This window comes from Bidens hawaiensis, unplaced genomic scaffold (assembly GCF_021521415.1).
Source record: "Bidens hawaiensis isolate Kalapana, Puna unplaced genomic scaffold, B.hawaiensis_p1.1 tig00007310_1, whole genome shotgun sequence".
Lineage (NCBI taxonomy): Eukaryota > Viridiplantae > Streptophyta > Magnoliopsida > Asterales > Asteraceae > Bidens > Bidens hawaiensis.
This window is the reverse complement of record NW_027491507.1, coordinates 191,007-208,874: the sequence shown is the minus strand read 5'-3', so window position 1 is coordinate 208,874 and position 17,868 is coordinate 191,007. Positions and strand designations below refer to the sequence as shown.

Genomic DNA, 17,868 nt, shown 5'->3' with positions numbered 1-17,868 from the left:
ACTCCGCTAGAACTTTTGGACAAAGCCCCCCAAGCCACAAGTTCACAACATCAGTGATGGCCTTTAAGATCCCGGAGGCGGTCGGAGACCCTTAGCCACAGAAAGCGTCTAAAATATGTTGGGCCCGCAAACCATCCCTCCCACAAGATGTACCTTTCGGGAAGGTTTTAATACATTCCAACACACAATCACCGTCCACCTGCAAGGTTGGTTCCGATGGCACGACGGAGGGCATGGTCGGGGGGTCCACCACAGGATGTTTATCAATCAATGCTCTCAAAGTATCCCCCCCCCGGCAGGCGCGACCTCGGATGAACACAAGACTTTGATCGCCGATGTGTAATGGTCATCCGCTACCTTCCGGAGGCACTGCTTGATATTGCCCCCTCCCTCTTCTTTATGTTGGCAATCCCACATCAATGGAAGTTCAAGGAGCGGTAGCACCAACTCTTCTAAACCTGCCCCATCTTTCCAAACAGCCAAAGCCCGCATAATGGAGCTACATTGAAGCGATTTCCTATTACCGGACCTTCGTTCTTGCCTAGTAGCCGGTTTGACAACACGTAACGTGCAACGAGGCAACAACAAAAGTTTAACCCAAGCCTCAATAGACCTCGGGGCATCCACCACTTTACGGAGCCCCCCTGACAAAGCCTGGGCAAAAGCCATGCGACACGCGGGCGGGATACTCTTGACAGTGGCAATAGAAATAGCGAGGACGCGCTCATGGAGAGCGACATGTACTACAAATGTCTCAAACATACATATTTTTTGTATATATATGTTTATATATAATTTAGATAGTGTATTACTAAACGTATCCTTGCCCCTTACTTTTACTAATCATACCCCTCTCTTAACTTAATATGGTTCAAACACGTTTTTTGTTTCATTTTTGTCATTTTTTATTATTATTTTTTTAAACCGCATTTTAATTCATTTTTTAATTTTTTAAATGATTTTTTAATCTTTTAAAATACGGTTTTTTATATAATTATTTTATTTTTTAAAAGAGAGTTTTTTTAATAGTTTAGAGACAATTTACACTGTTTTTAAATAAATTTCATATTGTTTGTGAATAAATAAAAAATAAATATTGTATCTACGTAATAAAATGTACAAATTTTAAGATTTGAGAACAAAATGTATAAAATGGGATGATTAATATTTTAACATATAAATATTTATTATATTTTTAAAAAATAGTTTAATTGAAAAAATAAAGTTATAAATGTAATACTTTGTATTCATAACATAAAATTAGTTTTTATGTTTATAAAGGTGAAAACATTTAAAAACAATTAGTTTAACTGAGTAAATAAAGAATCACATCATTTTATCCGTCCAAGGTTATATGAACAAACACATATCTTTGTTTTCTGTTTGTTTTGTTGATTATAAAATTTGAAGAGGAATATGAAAGTTTTTTTTTTTTTTTGGGGGGGGGGGGGGGGGGGGGGGTGTTGACAAGTAGCCAGAGGGGTAAGTTTAGTTTGATCATTTCGATATTAAAATTTCAAACTTTTGTTTTCTATGATGTTTGAGAAACTAAAGTAACGTTTGGTATGCAAGAATGACAGGATGAATGGTATGATTCATTACGTGGGAGTTAAAAACGTGGTGTTTGGTTTCTCAATAGAATGAAATCATCCATCACACATGGAATCTCAATCTATCAAAATTATTTCTTCCCACCCATTTCTTCTTTTTCATTCCATTCCTCCCTGGACCTACTTTCTAAACAACACCACCGTCTAACAACAACCACCACCACTACCATCGCCACCACCACCACCTAACCACCACTGTTGTAACATTTCGGATTTTTCGTATGTGTATTCGTATTTGTTTACCCGGTTCGGGAACATAATTCGTGTATTTTGTACTAATAAAAAATTTAATTTATTAGTAATTACATAATTTAACTTAATTTATATTTTATAACTTTCACTTGTGTCAAATAACTCTTAGAAACCTTTAAAATAGTTCAAAACAGCTAAAAAATCGCGTTTACAAAAGTACATGAACTAATTTTGGCAAAGCTTTCTTATTTTTGACAAAATTAACTAAACTTAAGCTCCAAGATACGTCAATTAATGTTTTAAAACATCTAAATTCGTTTTCTTGTTGTTCAAGCTGAATTTTTTTGTTATTATACCTGATTTTCTCATTAATAGCTTATTTTGTTTACTAATCGACTGGATTACATCATAAATGCATTAGTATTTAATCAAAACACATCTCTAAAGCCTAAAAACTACTGACTTCCAGCCAACCTCCCCATATCGCATGAAATTTCCATTTCCCATAATCATATTCTTCAAGATTTAATCTATTTCATTCAGGACTATTTGACATTGGTGTTCAGGACCTCGTTGACCACGAATTTCTCTTAGTTCCACTCCTCATTTGGGTAAGTTGTCTTTTTCAATATTGTAGGTTCTTATACCCTCTAAAAAATTTCTCAAAAAATTGATGAGATGAGGGGATTTGACTCGTCAATTGGACTCCGACCTGTTAAAGGCAATTTGGTCAACAAAGGTGACTAATCAATCTTTATCACTTCTGGTCGGAATTAGCTTTCGGTCAAGATGATTTTTTGATTCATCATAAAATTTTGAGTGTACAAGCCAGAAACCAACTCCCAAATCGAAGTTCGGATTCTGAACAATACCAGCTCGCTTATTTACTGAAAACTTCATAACTTGAGTTCTGTACATCAGATTGGATTGATTCCAGCGGCTATGTTCTCGGTTTATACTCCAATTTTATTTTTCTATAAGTCTCGGGTCTCTTTGGATTAGATAAATTGTCGCGATATCCTTGCTCGTTATTTTATCTCTTAGTTTACTCGTTTAAATATCAAGGTGAGTAATCACTCTCCTATTTTACTTTTTTCAAATACTTTTGGGGACTTTATGGGCATATAATCTTATTTTTGTACTACATATTAACCATACTATTAAATCATAATTATTGTATTGTTGATCAATTAATTGTTTATTTGCTAATTTCTTACTTGCTTATTTGTTTGATTCTAGCAATTCGGAGAGGTCCATCATTGATTCTAGAAAGTCTTGATTCTAGCAAGTCGTCATAGTAGCCATAGTCCGTTTGTGAGGCATGGTCTACCCATTATGCTTTACATTTAGTTGTTGATACTCATGATATTGATTTGCAGTTTTTATCTTATATTATAGTTAATGTCGAAAACTAATGATTTTCTCACTCAACCTCGTGTTGAAAAAGAATATATATTTCTACGTATATTGCAAGTAATTTTTGGTTTGAAGTGAAGAATGGAGTTCACAAAGATTGGCTTTATGTTATATATAAAATGACAACTAGTTTTATTTATTTGTGCTTGGATTATTTGTAACAAGTTGAGACGATGTGTACTTTGTTGAATTTAAACAAATTAAATTAGATATTGTCATATTTAAATTGTATGATAGTACCTTGTGAGCTGTGAACAATCAGTTCGTGCCCCGTCATTTCCGCCTTAGGTTGGGGTGTGAGAGATTGACATAAGAGTCGAAGGTTATAAGATAGCTCGTTTGGAATGTCCTAGTAACATGTTTAGGACCCTATACGTGCCTACTTGACTGCCTTATGTATTCAAATTTTAACTGTTTACAACTTACTTATTTATTTATTTACTTTATTACTTTAATCTTGTACATGCACACACAAACTCCGAGGCTATGCCTCATTCTCAAAAGTTTTTTTTTCTTAAGAATTTCCTTGTTTTGTTTTTACTCCCGCACCATAAAGCATAGGGGTATGACAAGTTATATAGTAACTGGAAGGGGGAGAGTACTGTGATTTGGGCCTTGGCAAAACAGTTTCGAGAACCCAATGTAAGACGCTATTCCTTACATGGAGGATAACCCGGCCACAGTACTCGAGCTTATAGACCAAAACAGGACAATTGTCATACAACAGAAACTTTAAGCGGTCAACGTAGTTGGCTAAACAGTTACATTCCTTATTTACAAACCAAATTCACGGTGGTTCGTAGCTAAATTTGGAAATTCCAAAAATTGTATTTTTGTTATTTTAAAAATGTTAGTTGGGTGAAAAATCCGTGGGAAAACCCATGGCCACTCCAACTATACATTTCTCAACCCGTTTTGATACATATGTTTTCGTTATACGTGGTGATTCACGGGATGCTCCAACTAACCACATTTAAATTCGTTAATTCGTTATTTAGTTAGGTTAGTTAAAATGTCATGTAACACTCTTGGGCCAACCAAATCAATTGTCTTGTTAATTTGTTAATTAGTTGGACCATTTAAAATGTCATGGAACGCTCATGGGAAGCCCAAATCACAAATTGATGTTATGTTATTTAGCTGGGTCAATAAAATACCATCAAAAGCTCATGAAAAACCCAACTCACAAAGTTATTTTAGTATGCTAACAAGTTGTGAAAATAAAATGCCATGAAGGCTCATGGGAAGCCCAACTCATCAAAGAAAATTTGTTTATTCATTTACTCGATTTCATTTAAATTAAAATTTTATGATTTGACTTATTCACTTATTTCAAAATATTTTAATTCTCATGATCCGACACAAACCCTCCATTTATAAAGACAAGGTTATCACACGTTATTTAAACAGTTAACAGTTTATTATTTAAATGGTTTTCTCATATTCTTTTAATCATTTTCAAACAATCAAACACATTTCAATGTTTCACCCTCAAATTTTAGTTTTTACATTTTAGTAATTCATGTTTTGGTTAATCTCGGGTTACTTCTCACTTTCCTTAACTTACCCTTTATCTTATAAATCTTTATTTTTGGTCATCCTAGAATGTCTTCCCTAAGAAATCATCACCGCCCCCAATATTAATCATCTGGTTCTCGTACCGCCGTATGATCGCTTGTATAGCCAAGGAGATAGCTTCTGCGATCCCTAAAATAGTAATCCAAACTCAAAACGACAATGCAACAAGTCCAACCTTTTCCACTAACCTCTCTGCTGGTAACTACAAACCATTCACCACCACTCACTCTCGCAACAAGAAACGTAAGAACCTTGTTGCAATCAAACCTACCCAACCGCAAGCCTCTTCAACTTTTCCGAACAAGAAACCCTATAAGGGACCACATCCAATTTGCAATACTTGCAACCGTCACCACCCGTCCAACTCTACATGTCGTCTTTGCACCAACTGTAACCGTTATGACCACTTTGCTAATACTTGCCGTCGAACCCCTAGTGCACCAACTTCCCCACAACGATTTGAGACGCCCGTTTCTTGAAACTGTATCGTGCCGTCTACTCAACCTGGTGTTGCAACTATATGTGTCAGCTACCATTGTGGAAATCCGAACCATCTTCGCAACATATGTTCCCGCCTTGCTTATCTTCATCAAATTCAAGCCGTGTGGAATACAACCTACTCGTTTACCCAAGCTATGATGGATCAAATCATTCAAGATACTCAAGTTCCAAGGTTTCAAGTCATGCGCAATTAATTCAAGCTACTAGAAGACTTTTGTCGCTCGACGCATTCTATCTTATTTTATTTGATTTTTGCGTTGTATCGGCTCTGTAAGGATTTTTGGATTGATATTTAACGAATTATTAACGTACTAGTTATTTATTGCATTCTTATTTATTTGATTTTCCCTTGTTTATTCCATTCTTTTTTCCATTCCATTCCCCCTTCATTCTATTACTTCCAACCAAACATACCCTAAGTGTTTATATTCATCAAGGTAAAACTTTAATTATCCGTTTAAAGAAAAATAACAAGCGTACACATTATAGAAAGTCGAAATTTTTGCCTGATTTAAGTGGAACCATTCAAACTCAATGGTGTGCCCTACATGTGACTTAATGATCAAATGCGTTTGAAAAAATGAATAAAAACATAACCAAAAAGTATATATTTGTTCCCTTGGCAATCACATGGTCTCTGACCACTCCAGTGACAACTTCACCAAAGTTGACAAACTACAACTTCACCAAAGTTGACAAACTTAAATTATTTACCTAAAAAGTCTTCTCTTTTGTTGGGGGTGTGTATTAACGTTGTTCAACATTTAAAAGTTTTCAGTTTCAAGTTATGTCGGATTCTTATTATCCTCCTGCTGGCCTCATTATTGGCCTTGTGCTTATTGCTATTGTATTTCTCGGTAAGTTGTACTTCTTATAAATTTAATGCAGATTCTTGATATTAATGGCTTCTCTTTTGCAGTTTGTTTGGGAATGTATGGTTTGCTCACAAATGGAGATTGTTTCGTAGAGAAGACGAAGGCGCTAGAGAATGACAACTCCCGGTTTATTCCCCTAGCCATGGTCCAGTTCCTTGATGACATGGAAAGGGAAAAGCCCATACGGTTCACCTCTCGACAACTAAGAATAGCCACAGATAACTTCAATATTAAATTGGGTTCAGGGGGTTTCGGGAAAGTTTACGAGGGAATCATAAGCAACAACAAGCAAGTGGCCGCGAAGGTACTGAATGGGAACTCTAACAAGCAAATTGATGAGCAATTTATTGCGGAAGTGAGCACTGTGGGAAGAACCCATCACTTTAATCTTGTTAGGCTTTATGGGTTTTGCTTTGAATCAAGTTTAATAGCTCTTGTATATGAGTTCATGGTTAACGGCTCATTGGATAATCATTTGTTTAAAGGGAATAAAGGGGTTATGATAGGATTTGACAAGCTTCACGAGATTGCGGTGGGAACCGCAAGAGGCATAAGATACTTGCATGAGGAATGTGCTCAAAGAATAGTTCACTATGATATTAAACCAGGAAATATATTATTGGATGCAAATTTTCATGCCAAAGTAGCTGATTTCGGTTTGGCCAAACTTTGCAATAGGGATAAGACCCATATAACAATGACAGGGGGGCGAGGTACACCGGGCTATGCTGCTCCTGAGCTCTGGATGCCTCTTCAAGTTACATACAAATGTGATGTCTATAGTTTCGGTATGCTACTTTTTGAGATCATAGGGAGGAGGAGGAACATGGACATTACTCTTGTTGATAGCCAACAATGGTTCCCTATTTGGGCATGGAGCAAATATGCAAAAAACCAATTGAAAGATTTGTTGGTAGATTGTGATATTGAAGAGAAAGATTATGAAGTTACGGAAAGGTTGTTAAAGGTGGCTGTTTGTTGTGTTCAATATAGGCCTGGGGCCAGGCCCACGATGAGCATCGTTGTTAAAATGTTGGAAGGTGGGTTGGAGGTGCCTGAGCCTTTAAATCCTTTTACTCAGTTGTTTTCAAGGACTAAAGAACCTAATGACTCTTTGGCTCAAATGGCGTGGAATGTCAATGGTTCAGATTGGTCTTCGTATGAAGTTTTAGAAAAATCCGTTATAGCAACTGGAACACCTCTTATGAGAAGATATGAGATTGCAATGGCATCAGAATAATCATGAAATAATAATTAAACAACAATTTTTGTTTTGAAAAGAAAATGCTTGTTGTATCTAAGGTGTGTTTACATATTAGCTTTTTATAGTCCAACTATCGTAATCATTCAGAAAAATAATATTGCTTTATGATGATAAAAGTTTCAAATAAATATTTTCTTTTGCTTGGTGGTAGAGGTGCACAAATCGGTTTTTTTGAAAAAACCGGTTCGGTTTTTAACCGGACCGGTTTTTTTTATCCAGAAAAAAACCGGTTCGGTTAATAACCGGACCGGTTATTAACCGGTTATTATTGCTGAAAACTCAAACCGGCCAAACCGGTTTGGACCGGTTTAGAAACCGGTTAGAACCGGTTATTAAACCGGTTTTTTTATAACCGGTTTTTAAAAACCGGTCTAACCGGTTAACCGGTTTTTTTTTTTTTTTTTTTTTTTTTTTTTTTTTTTTTTTTTTTTTTGCTTTAGGGTTTAGGGTTTCGTTGTTAGCATTCTTTGCTTGGAAGATTAAAAACACATAACTTTCATTTATAGCTTTTACATTAAAAATACAAACATTAAATCGTTATCGCATATTCGTAACTCAAAAATACAAACATTAAAGAATGTTTAGACACGATTACATTAACAAGTTGATGTTTGTTACTCATTTTCTTCGCTACCCGATCCCGAGCTATTCCTTAGGTAATCGTCGTACGCGGCTTCTTCATCGGTCATTGGTTGAGTGTGTCCTTGATTGACCTCGTCTTCATACAAGGCCGCCTCATAGTCCATTTCCCCCTCGAGTGAGCGTTGATGTTGTGCCCTGTCTAAAGAGTCCAAGTAATCCTTGTAGCAAATCGACATCTCTACAGCTGGTGGAGTGAGTCGAGTCCTCCTAATCGATATAACCCTGCCAGAAACAGAAAAAGCAGACTCCGAAGCTACCGTGGAAGCTTGGACCGTTAGTAAATCTTTGGCCATGGCGGCGAGGATCGGAAACTCATCCTCCTTACCTCTCCACCAAGCCAGCAAATCAAGACTTCTAAATTCATCCGGAGTCATGTGTTTCACAAAGTTGGTACCACCATACCTTCCAAGTTCACTGCTTGGGGTGTTTACCCTTTGACGTTTACCGGCGTCTTCCCAAATCATGTAGTACATCCCCATTTCAAGGTCGGTTTGGGATTGGGATTGGGCAACAGCTCTTAACGAGTCATGAATTTGGGAAGACGACCCGTATCTTGTAAGGTAAACATCATACATGTTTGCCAAGGTGGTGTTGAAATCATTCTTTAAAGTTTGGCTATAATAGGGGTTTTGATCGTCGTTTAACCCTAGCTCATCACAAATTTTTTCTATTAAAGCTTCAACACCACCAACATTGATGCAAGGGTTTAACGCAGCAGCACAGGTCAAAACAGCGGGTAGTTCTTGAAAATATTTTTTAAATTTTTCTTTCATTTTTACACCCATATCAAAATAAGGTGCACCCCTACAATGAAGGTCACTCAACTTTGTGCACATGACAGCAATTTTTGGTAAAGCAATGGGGCTTGTTGGATAGTAAACCCCGGATAAACTACTTGTGCAAGATTTAAAAATTTGAAGAACCTCCGTAACGATCTCAATCAATAACCAGTTTCTAGGATCGTACGGTGCACATTTACCCCTATTTGACAAAATTTGATGAAACGCAATTAACGATTGTTTTTGTTGGATGGCTTTCTCAAACATTTCACAAGTCGAGTTCCATCTTGTTGGACAATCCCAGTTAGGCCCCAACCATTGACAGTTAGCTTCTTCACAAAATTTTTTGTATCTTGAAAATGTTGAATTGTTGCTAAAAACATCTCGTAACATTCTTTTAAAATTGTTTCTTTGCGTTTCGATCACGTTTAACCCATCTTGCACGGCCAAGTTGATAATATGTGCAATGCATCGGCTATGAAAAAACGCTCCATCACAGATAGGTTTATACTTTAATTTTAAATGGCCAACCGCGGCCGTATTGTTGGACGCGTTATCAAACGATATTGAAAAGATTTTATCTTCAATCTTGTATTGTCGAATGACTTTATCCAAGAGTTTAAAAATATTTCTACCCGTGTGCGGGTAATCAAACAATTGAAACGCAACGGTTCGTTTCATCATTTGCCACGACCGGGGGTCAACCCAATGAGCCGTCACACAAATGTATGAGTCGGGCGAACCATTAGGTACCGACCACACATCCGTGGTTAAGTTCACACCAGTTTGTAAGTTTGAAAAGTATGAAATTAGTTCGGATTTAGCGTTTTTCCATGCTTTAAGCATATCTCTTCTAAGGGTCGAACGACTTACGTGTTGGTAGCGTGGTTGAACATACGTTTGCATCATCTGCGTGAATTGAGGGTTGTCGAAGTGGTTGAAAGGAAGTGATTGTTGAATCACAAAGTTGCCAAACTGTTGACGTACCGCTTCAAGGTCGTACGTAAACACCGTTCCTTGATTCGTCATCTCCGGCTGCGAACTACTTCCGGATTCGTCCTTCAAGACCTTGCAAGAGGGCTTTTCTACATGAGCTCTTAAACTGGAGTTTGCTTCTTTGTTATAAAACTTCAAACAATGTTTGCATCTAGCTTTTTGGGTTCCGTTAGACATTTCGCATAGGTCGAAAGGTTGCCAAATATCTTGGTTTCGTTTCGTGGGGATGACCCGAACGACGGTTTCTCCCGTGTTCGAGGCACCCATGTTGACCGATGAAGCAGCACTTTGGGAGGCCATGATAATCGACTACGAATTAAGAGTGGTATACTCGAGTATGAAATAAACGACTACGAAAGAAGAGCGTTTGGAGTTGTATAATCGCGTATGAAATAAACGTTTAGAGCTTTTGGAGTTGTATAATCAAGTGTGATCTAACCAATACCCAACCTAAACTATATATAGATGTTTGTGGGGGTAAAATGGTAAAAAAACCAAAAAAAAACGGCTAAAAAACGGTCAAAAACACAAAAAAACGGCTATAAGGCCGTTTGGTAACGTTCGAAAACCGGTTAAACCGGTTAACCGGTTATTAAAAAACCGGTTAACCGGTTTTTTTTATAACGGTAATAACCGGTTATTTTAAAAACCGGTTAACCGGTTTTTTAATAACCGGTTATTAAAAAAAACCGGTTTTTTTTATAACCGGTTATAAAACCGGTTTTGGGTCCAAAACTTATAACCGATACGTAAACCGGTTACGTAAACCGGTCAAACCGGTTTTTAAAAAAACCGGTTTTTAAAAAACCGGTTTTCGGTTAAACCGGCCAAACCGGTTCCGTAACCGGTTTTTTTGACCACCTCTACTTGGTGGTACTAATAATGATATAATATTGTCAAACTCCGAAAGAAATTTGAAATGTTATTTATAGATTTTATGACACACTATTAACTTACCCTTTTGGATTTATATGGTAATGAATCTTACATATTTCAAACTTTTTTTTTATAGTGAATGATGATACGTATGAAATTTACCAAATTTAAATTTATTGTATTCGTATAAACATAAAATTATAGAATGGTTAGAATCGTAAGAAAAAATAAGTATTTGAAAATCCGAATAGAAAATTTTTAACAAAGTAATCAATATACTTGATACCCTCAAGTATGCTTGTTACACGACAAATAATTTCCCGCCGAGTATATGACTAAGGTTACTAATACCCGCTAAACCCGCCCGAACTTTCATTCCCACAAACTGTCTGTCGTGCGAATGTGCGATGCGATCCCTCTTAAAAGCAAACTGCATATCTCCTTTCCAGGGCCGTCTCCGAGAATTTAAATACCTCGGCCGAGTCAAAATAAAAAGACTCGTATGCCTTAACGAAATTTTTTTATTCGCTAATGTACATGGATAAAACTTATATCGACTGATTTATTATAAGCAAAAACCATTATGAGCATTTAATTATCTCATAAATCTCATAAACCATTGCAAATAACATTATTTTTAACAACAAAAAACATATATATGTAATATGTATAAAAAATTCTGTGTCCTCAAAACTTATGTGCCCCGGCCGATGGTACAGCTCACACACCCTCCGAGCCTCCCAGCTCCTTTTATTATTATTATTATTATTATTATTATTATTATTATTATTATTATTATTATTATTATTATTATTATTATCGATTTGTCGGTGCCACAGATTTCTTTGTAGCACCATTTGTTGACTTTTCTACGATTAATTACAATCTAAAACCAACTCTATAGTTTGGCCAGATGGCTTAAGTTGCTTTCCTAAAGTCTTCCAAAATGTATGTGCATGAGTTCAAATCACTTGGCATCAATATGTTTTGTGTTTTTGGTAATCTTCTAAGGGTTGTTTTATTGTTACATTAATGGTTATTTTTTCCTCAATCAAAGTCATTACAACTTCTTTAGTTGTTTTTTTATTATCTATTAATGTATAAAAGAATGTTTTTTTTAAATGATATTTAAGCTTAGTTTCATACTTGTAATGAATCTAATTAATACCGAACGAATTCGTGTCAAATCGCTAACGCAACGCCCGTTTTTTTTTATATGTTAAGTTGACGAAATTAGTTTTGGGTTTAGTTTCGGTACCGTAACAAACGTAGCCGATGTCGCTTGAATTCGCATTGTCGTTGCAATGCCCGTCTTTTATTGACCAAATAAGCATCGTTTCAAAAATGTTTTTTTTTTCGTATCATAGGCCATACGAATTTCAAAACTATTTTGAGCATCTATAATTTACTCTTAGGGTTTAATGCATATATTGGCACGAACATAGACGATGGCGATCAAATTCTTGTGACTATGATTATAAGTTGTATGTGTTCCGATACTCTTTTGGGTCTTTACAAACTTAATTTGTCCCGTCGTTGCAACGGGACTGAGATAATATAACTTTTTTGTTTCACATCGGTTCGCATTTTAGACCGTACGAATAAACGTCATTTCAGATATGTTTTGTAGTATTATATGCTATATGGGTTTTTTTTAGTTCGGTGTACCGTAATGAACATAACCAAAACTGTGGGAATTCGCTCCGCGCAACACTTGGGTTTTATCGGCCGAATAAGCGTCATTTTAAATGTGTTATTTATTTTGTATAATAAGGTATATGACTCTTTTGGGCACTTACTAAATTAATTGGTGGGTTTGGTGCCAGTACCGTCACGAAGTTAATCGATACAAAGCTTATTTATGACACATTGATCATATGTTGTAAGTGTGAACACAATATTTTATATACCCACATAAATATTTTTTGGACTTAGTGTTATTGTCATTACGAAATTAAGTGATACCGATCAAATTCGTGAAATTGCAATGACGCCGCAACGCGGCGGATGTTCCTAGTTAGTATAAAAGAAGAGTTTGGTGCCACAAAGTTAGTACTTTTTGTTTTTGTATATGTATTAAAGGTTTGGAAAGATAATACATGTGTTGGTGTTGGGTGGGTGGTTTTGTTGGTAGTGGAAGTTGTTGTGTGTAGAGATGGTCAAAAAAACCGGTCCGGGAACCGGTTTGCCGGTTTAAACCGGAAACCGGTTTTTACGAAAACCGGTTTTTTAAAAACCGGTTTGACCGGTTTACAAACCGCCGGTTCGTATTTCGGTTACAAGTTTTAGAGCCAAAACCGGTTAACAAACCGGTTAATGAAAAAACCGGTTTTTTTTAATAACCGGTTATGGAAAAACCGGTTAACCGGTTTTTTTATAAACCGGTTTTTGACCGTTGTGGAAAAACCGGTTAACCGGTTTCTCCATAACCGGTTAACCGGTTAAAAACCGGTTTTTGACCGTTGTATAACGGCTATATGGCCGTTTTTTTTTTTTGACCGTTTTTTTTTTTTTACCATTTTACCCCCACAAACATCTATATATAGTTTAGGTTGGGTATTGGTTAGTTCACACTCGATTATACAACTCCAAACGCTCTAAACGTTTATTTCATACGCGATTATTTTGTTATCTCACGCTCAATTATACCACATTACCACTCCATACGCTCTTATTTCGTAGTCGATTATCATGGCCTCCCAAAGTGCTGCTTCATCCGTCAACATGGGTGCCTCGAACACGGGAGAAACGGTCGTTCGGGTCATCCCCACGAAACGAAACCAAGATGTTTGGCAACATTTCGACCTATGCGAAATGTCTAACGGTAGCCAAAAAGCTCGATGCAAACATTGTTTGAAGTTTTATGGCAAAGATGCAAACTCCACTTTAAAAGCGCATGTACAAAGGCCCTTTTGTAAGGCCTTGAAGGACGAATCGGGAAGTAGTTCGCAGCCGGAGATGACGAATCAAGGAGCGGTGTTTACGTACGACCTTGAAGCGGTATGTCAAAAGTTTTCAAACTTTGTGATTCAACAAACACTTCCTTTCAACCACTTCGACAACCCTCAATTCACGGAGATGATGCAAAAGTATGTTCAACCACGCTACCAACACGTAAGTCGTTCGACCCTTAGAAGAGATTGTCTTAAAGCATGGAAAAACGCTAAATCCGAACTAATTTCATACTTTTCAAACTTACAAACTGGTGTAAACTTAACAACGGATGTGTGGTCGGTACCTCATGGTTCGCCCGACTCATACATTTGTGTGACGGCTCATTGGGTTGACCCCGAGTCGTGGCAAATGATGAAACGAACCGTTGCGTTTCAATTGTTTGATTACCCGCACACGGGTAGAAATATTTTTAAACTCTTGGATAAAGTCATTCGACAATACAAGATTGAACATAAAATCTTTTCAATTTCGTTTGATAACGCGTCCAACAATACGGCCGCGGTTGGCCATTTAAAATTAAAGTATAAACATATTTGTGATGGAGCGTTTTTTCATAGCCGATGCATTGCACATATTATCAACTTGGCCGTGCAAGATGGGTTAAAACGTGATCGAAACGCAAAGAAACAATTTTAAAAGAATGTTACGAGATGTTTTTAGCAACAATAAAACATTTTCAAGATACAAAAAATTTTGTGTAGAAGCTAATTGTCAATGGTTGGGGCCAAATTGGGATTGTCCAACAAGATGGAACTCGACTTGTGATATGTTTGAGAAAGCCATCCAACAAAAAGAATCATTAATTGCGTTTCATCAAATTTTGTCAAGTAGGGGTAAATGTGCACCGTACGATCCTAGAAACTGGTTATTGATTGAGATCGTTACGGAGGTCTTTCAAATTTATAAATCTTGCACAACTAGTTTATCCGGGGTTTACTATCCAACAAGCCCCATTGCTTTACCAAAAATTGCTGTCATGTGCACAAAGTTGAGTGAACTTCATTGTAGGAGTGCACCTTATTTTGATATGGGTGTAAAAATGAAAGAAAAATTTAGAAAATATTTTCAAGAACTACCCGCTGTTTTGACATGTGCTGCTGCGTTAAACCCTTGCATCAATGTTGGTGGTGTTGAAGCTTTAATAGAAAAAATTTGTGATGAGCTAGAGTTAAAAGACGATCAAAACCCCTATTATAGCCAAACTTTAAAGAATGCTTTCAACACCACCTTGTCAAACATGTATGATGTTTACCTTACAAAATACGGGTCGTCTTCCCAAATTCATGACTCGTTAAGAGCTGTTGCCCAATCCCAATCCCAAACCGACCTTGAAATGGGGATGTACTACATGATTTGGGAAGACGCCGGTAAACGTCAAAAGGTAAACACCCCAAGCAGTGAACTTGGAAGGTATGGTGGTACCAACTTTGTGAAACACATGACTCCGGATGAATTTAGAAGTCTTGATTTGCTGGCTTGGTGGAGAGGTAAGGAGGATGAGTTTCCGATCCTCGCCGCCATGGCCAAAGATTTACTAACGGTCCAAGCTTCCACGGTAGCTTCGGAGTCTGCTTTTTCTGTTTCTGGCAGGGTTATATCGATTAGGAGGACTCGACTCACTACACAAGCTATAGAGATGTCGATTTGCTACAAGGATTACTTGGACTCTTTAGATAGGGCACAACATCAACGCTCACTCGAGGGGGAAATTGAGTATGAGGCGGGCTTGTATGAAGATGAGGTCAATCAAGGACACACTCAACCAATGACCGATGAAGAAGCCGCGTACGACGATTACCTAAGGAATAGCTCGGGATCGGGTAGCGAAGAAAATTAGTTAAAGAAACAGCAAACATGGAGGCAAATAATGAGTAAGAAACAACAAGTTGTTCATGTAATCGTGTCTAAGCATTCTTTAATGTTTGTATTTTTGAGTTGCGAATATGCGATAACGATTTAATGTTTGTATTTTTAATGTAAAAACTATAAATGAAAGTTATGTGTTTTTAATCTTCCAAGCAAAGAACCCTAACAACGAAAGCAAAGAATGGCTTCGGTCAGTCCGTTTTGCCTTGTAGTTACCGGTTTGTTTATACTGTGAAAAAATAATGGTTATTTAAAAAAAAAAAAAAAAAAACCGGTTAATAAAAAAACCGGTTTATTAACCGGTTCTAACCGGTTTCTAAACCGGTCCTAACCGGTTAGACCGGTTAGGGTTTTGACAGACAAAAACCGGTTATTAACCGGTCCGGTTATTAACCGAACCGGTTTTTTTCCGGGCCAAAAAACCGGTCCGGTTAATAACCGAACCGGTTTTTTTAAAAAAACCGATTTGTGCACCTCTAGTTGTGTGTGCTGGTTTGGATCCCAGGTTCGAGTCCCCATGGCAGCAAATCATTGTTTTAATTTTTTAATTGTGTTGGCTGTAGAAAGAAAAAGGCATATTGAGTTAACTTGTAATTTGAAAACTGTTTGTGCCGGTTTATAACCAGGGTTAAACTGTTTGTGCCGGTTTGTAACCAGGGTTCGAATCCCTAATGTAGCAAATTATGTTTCATTTTTGTAATTGTGTTATTTATCTTTTTGTGTATAGTAGATTGGTTTATCTTTCAACATTAATGTTGGCGTGTACCGGATAGTTGTGTTGTTAAGTGAAACCGATTGAGTTTGCGTACAATCACCACATTTTGTTTTAATATCGGTACAGTAACGAAAACTGATAGAAAACCAAATTTGTTTTTTTTTGTTTTTTAGTTCCGGTATAGTAACGAACGTGGCGGAGACTGGCCAAATTTGTGTATACTCATCGCCTCAACGCTCGGGTTTTACCAAAGCACGAGCTTTACTGACCAACTCCACCTCATTGGTACACCTCCGTTTTTAAATTGTTTTTTATTAGTTTTGATGTCATAATGCACATAACCAAAACTGACCGAATTCGTGCCGACTTATTGCCTTGAAGGTGGTACCTACAATGTTTGGTTTTTACCAACGCTCGAGTTTTAACAACCTGTCCGGCGCAACGCGCCGGGTAAAACACTAGTTATTATTATTATCGTCTATTTTGTTGCCCAAGATCAACAGCCTTAATTAATTAGCAGCCCGGTAGCTAAAGATAACCCATCAACAAAAGCCTAAGCCCATATACTTGTTTCATTTCATTTTGATCAATGTTTTCTTGTTTCTTCCCGTGGACTAGGTTAGTAGAGCAGCAAATTATATTAAACCGATGATCAAAACCAAGATTTAGAGGTGCACAAATACCAAATTTTGGACATGACCCGGAACCGGTTCAGACCCATGAGTATTTGAATTTCTCCTAAGAGCGTACCGGAACCGACCCGGACCTGCCAAAACGGAAAATACCCGGCAAAACCTGGCCGACCCGACCCGAAACCTGAAAAAACCCGGTCAAATACCCGACTATACCCGGAAATGGTTCCTACCGGACCCGGTTTTGACATTATTGACCATACCCGGTTCCGGTTCCTGAAAATACCCGTGTTGTGCACCTCTACCAAGTTTTTTTAATTAATTATTTATATCTTTGATTGACACATTAACTCATGAAAATAGCAATCTATATCTATATTATATAATAAATATAGATTACGTGAAGGAATAGCGGAGTTGTCGACCTGGAATCACATCTTAAGGAATAGCAGAGTTGTCGACCTGGACTCAGACTACGTGAAGGCCCTGGAACGCCTAAATGGCGCTCTCACAGACTTTGATATTGGCGGTTTCTCTAATAAGGACACCGCCCCACCAAAGCCTCAAAAAACTTTGGCGAATGCCCTTTTTGGCAAAATCGCTCAGAGCCTGGGAGAAGTTTTTGGATTGTCCCCCCTCGACAGAAGGTGGTTATTGAATGCTTACAAGGTCCTCATGCCCAAGATTTTCTGACCGTTATTCCGATTGATGGCTTGGGCCAAAGCATGTCTGCGGTCAAGTATAAGGCCATTCTTAAGTACCGTTTTGATGGTCCCAATGTACCCAGAAGACGAAACATGTCCGATCTGCCGTAAGGCTTGCCTGGATAAATTCGGAGAGCATGCGGTTCATTGCAAGGAGATGCCTGGGTTCAAATACCGACATGATTGGGTGCAGGACGTTCTTTGGGACATCTTAAGGCGAGCTGGGATATCATCTAAAAAGGAAGCCCCCGTAAACTTCCTTACAGA

The 17,868-nt window shown here is 37.4% G+C and overlaps 1 protein-coding gene across 1 annotated transcript; it reads left to right on the top strand.

Annotated features, from left to right (window-relative positions):
• Positions 1–5,658: 5,658 nt before the first annotated feature.
• LOC143634961 (G-type lectin S-receptor-like serine/threonine-protein kinase At1g34300) lies at positions 5,659–7,412 on the top strand. Its single transcript, XM_077102897.1, has one exon. The coding sequence runs from the start codon at positions 6,180–6,182 to the stop codon at positions 7,410–7,412; it is 1,233 nt and encodes a 410-aa protein (XP_076959012.1). The 5' UTR covers positions 5,659–6,179.
• Positions 7,413–17,868: the final 10,456 nt, after the last annotated feature.

Bases quoted from the DNA above. Each gene is read 5' to 3' on its own strand.
- LOC143634961 (XM_077102897.1), top strand. From the start codon at position 6,180: ATGCAGATTCTTGATATTAATGGCTTCTCTTTTGCAGTTTGTTTGGGA.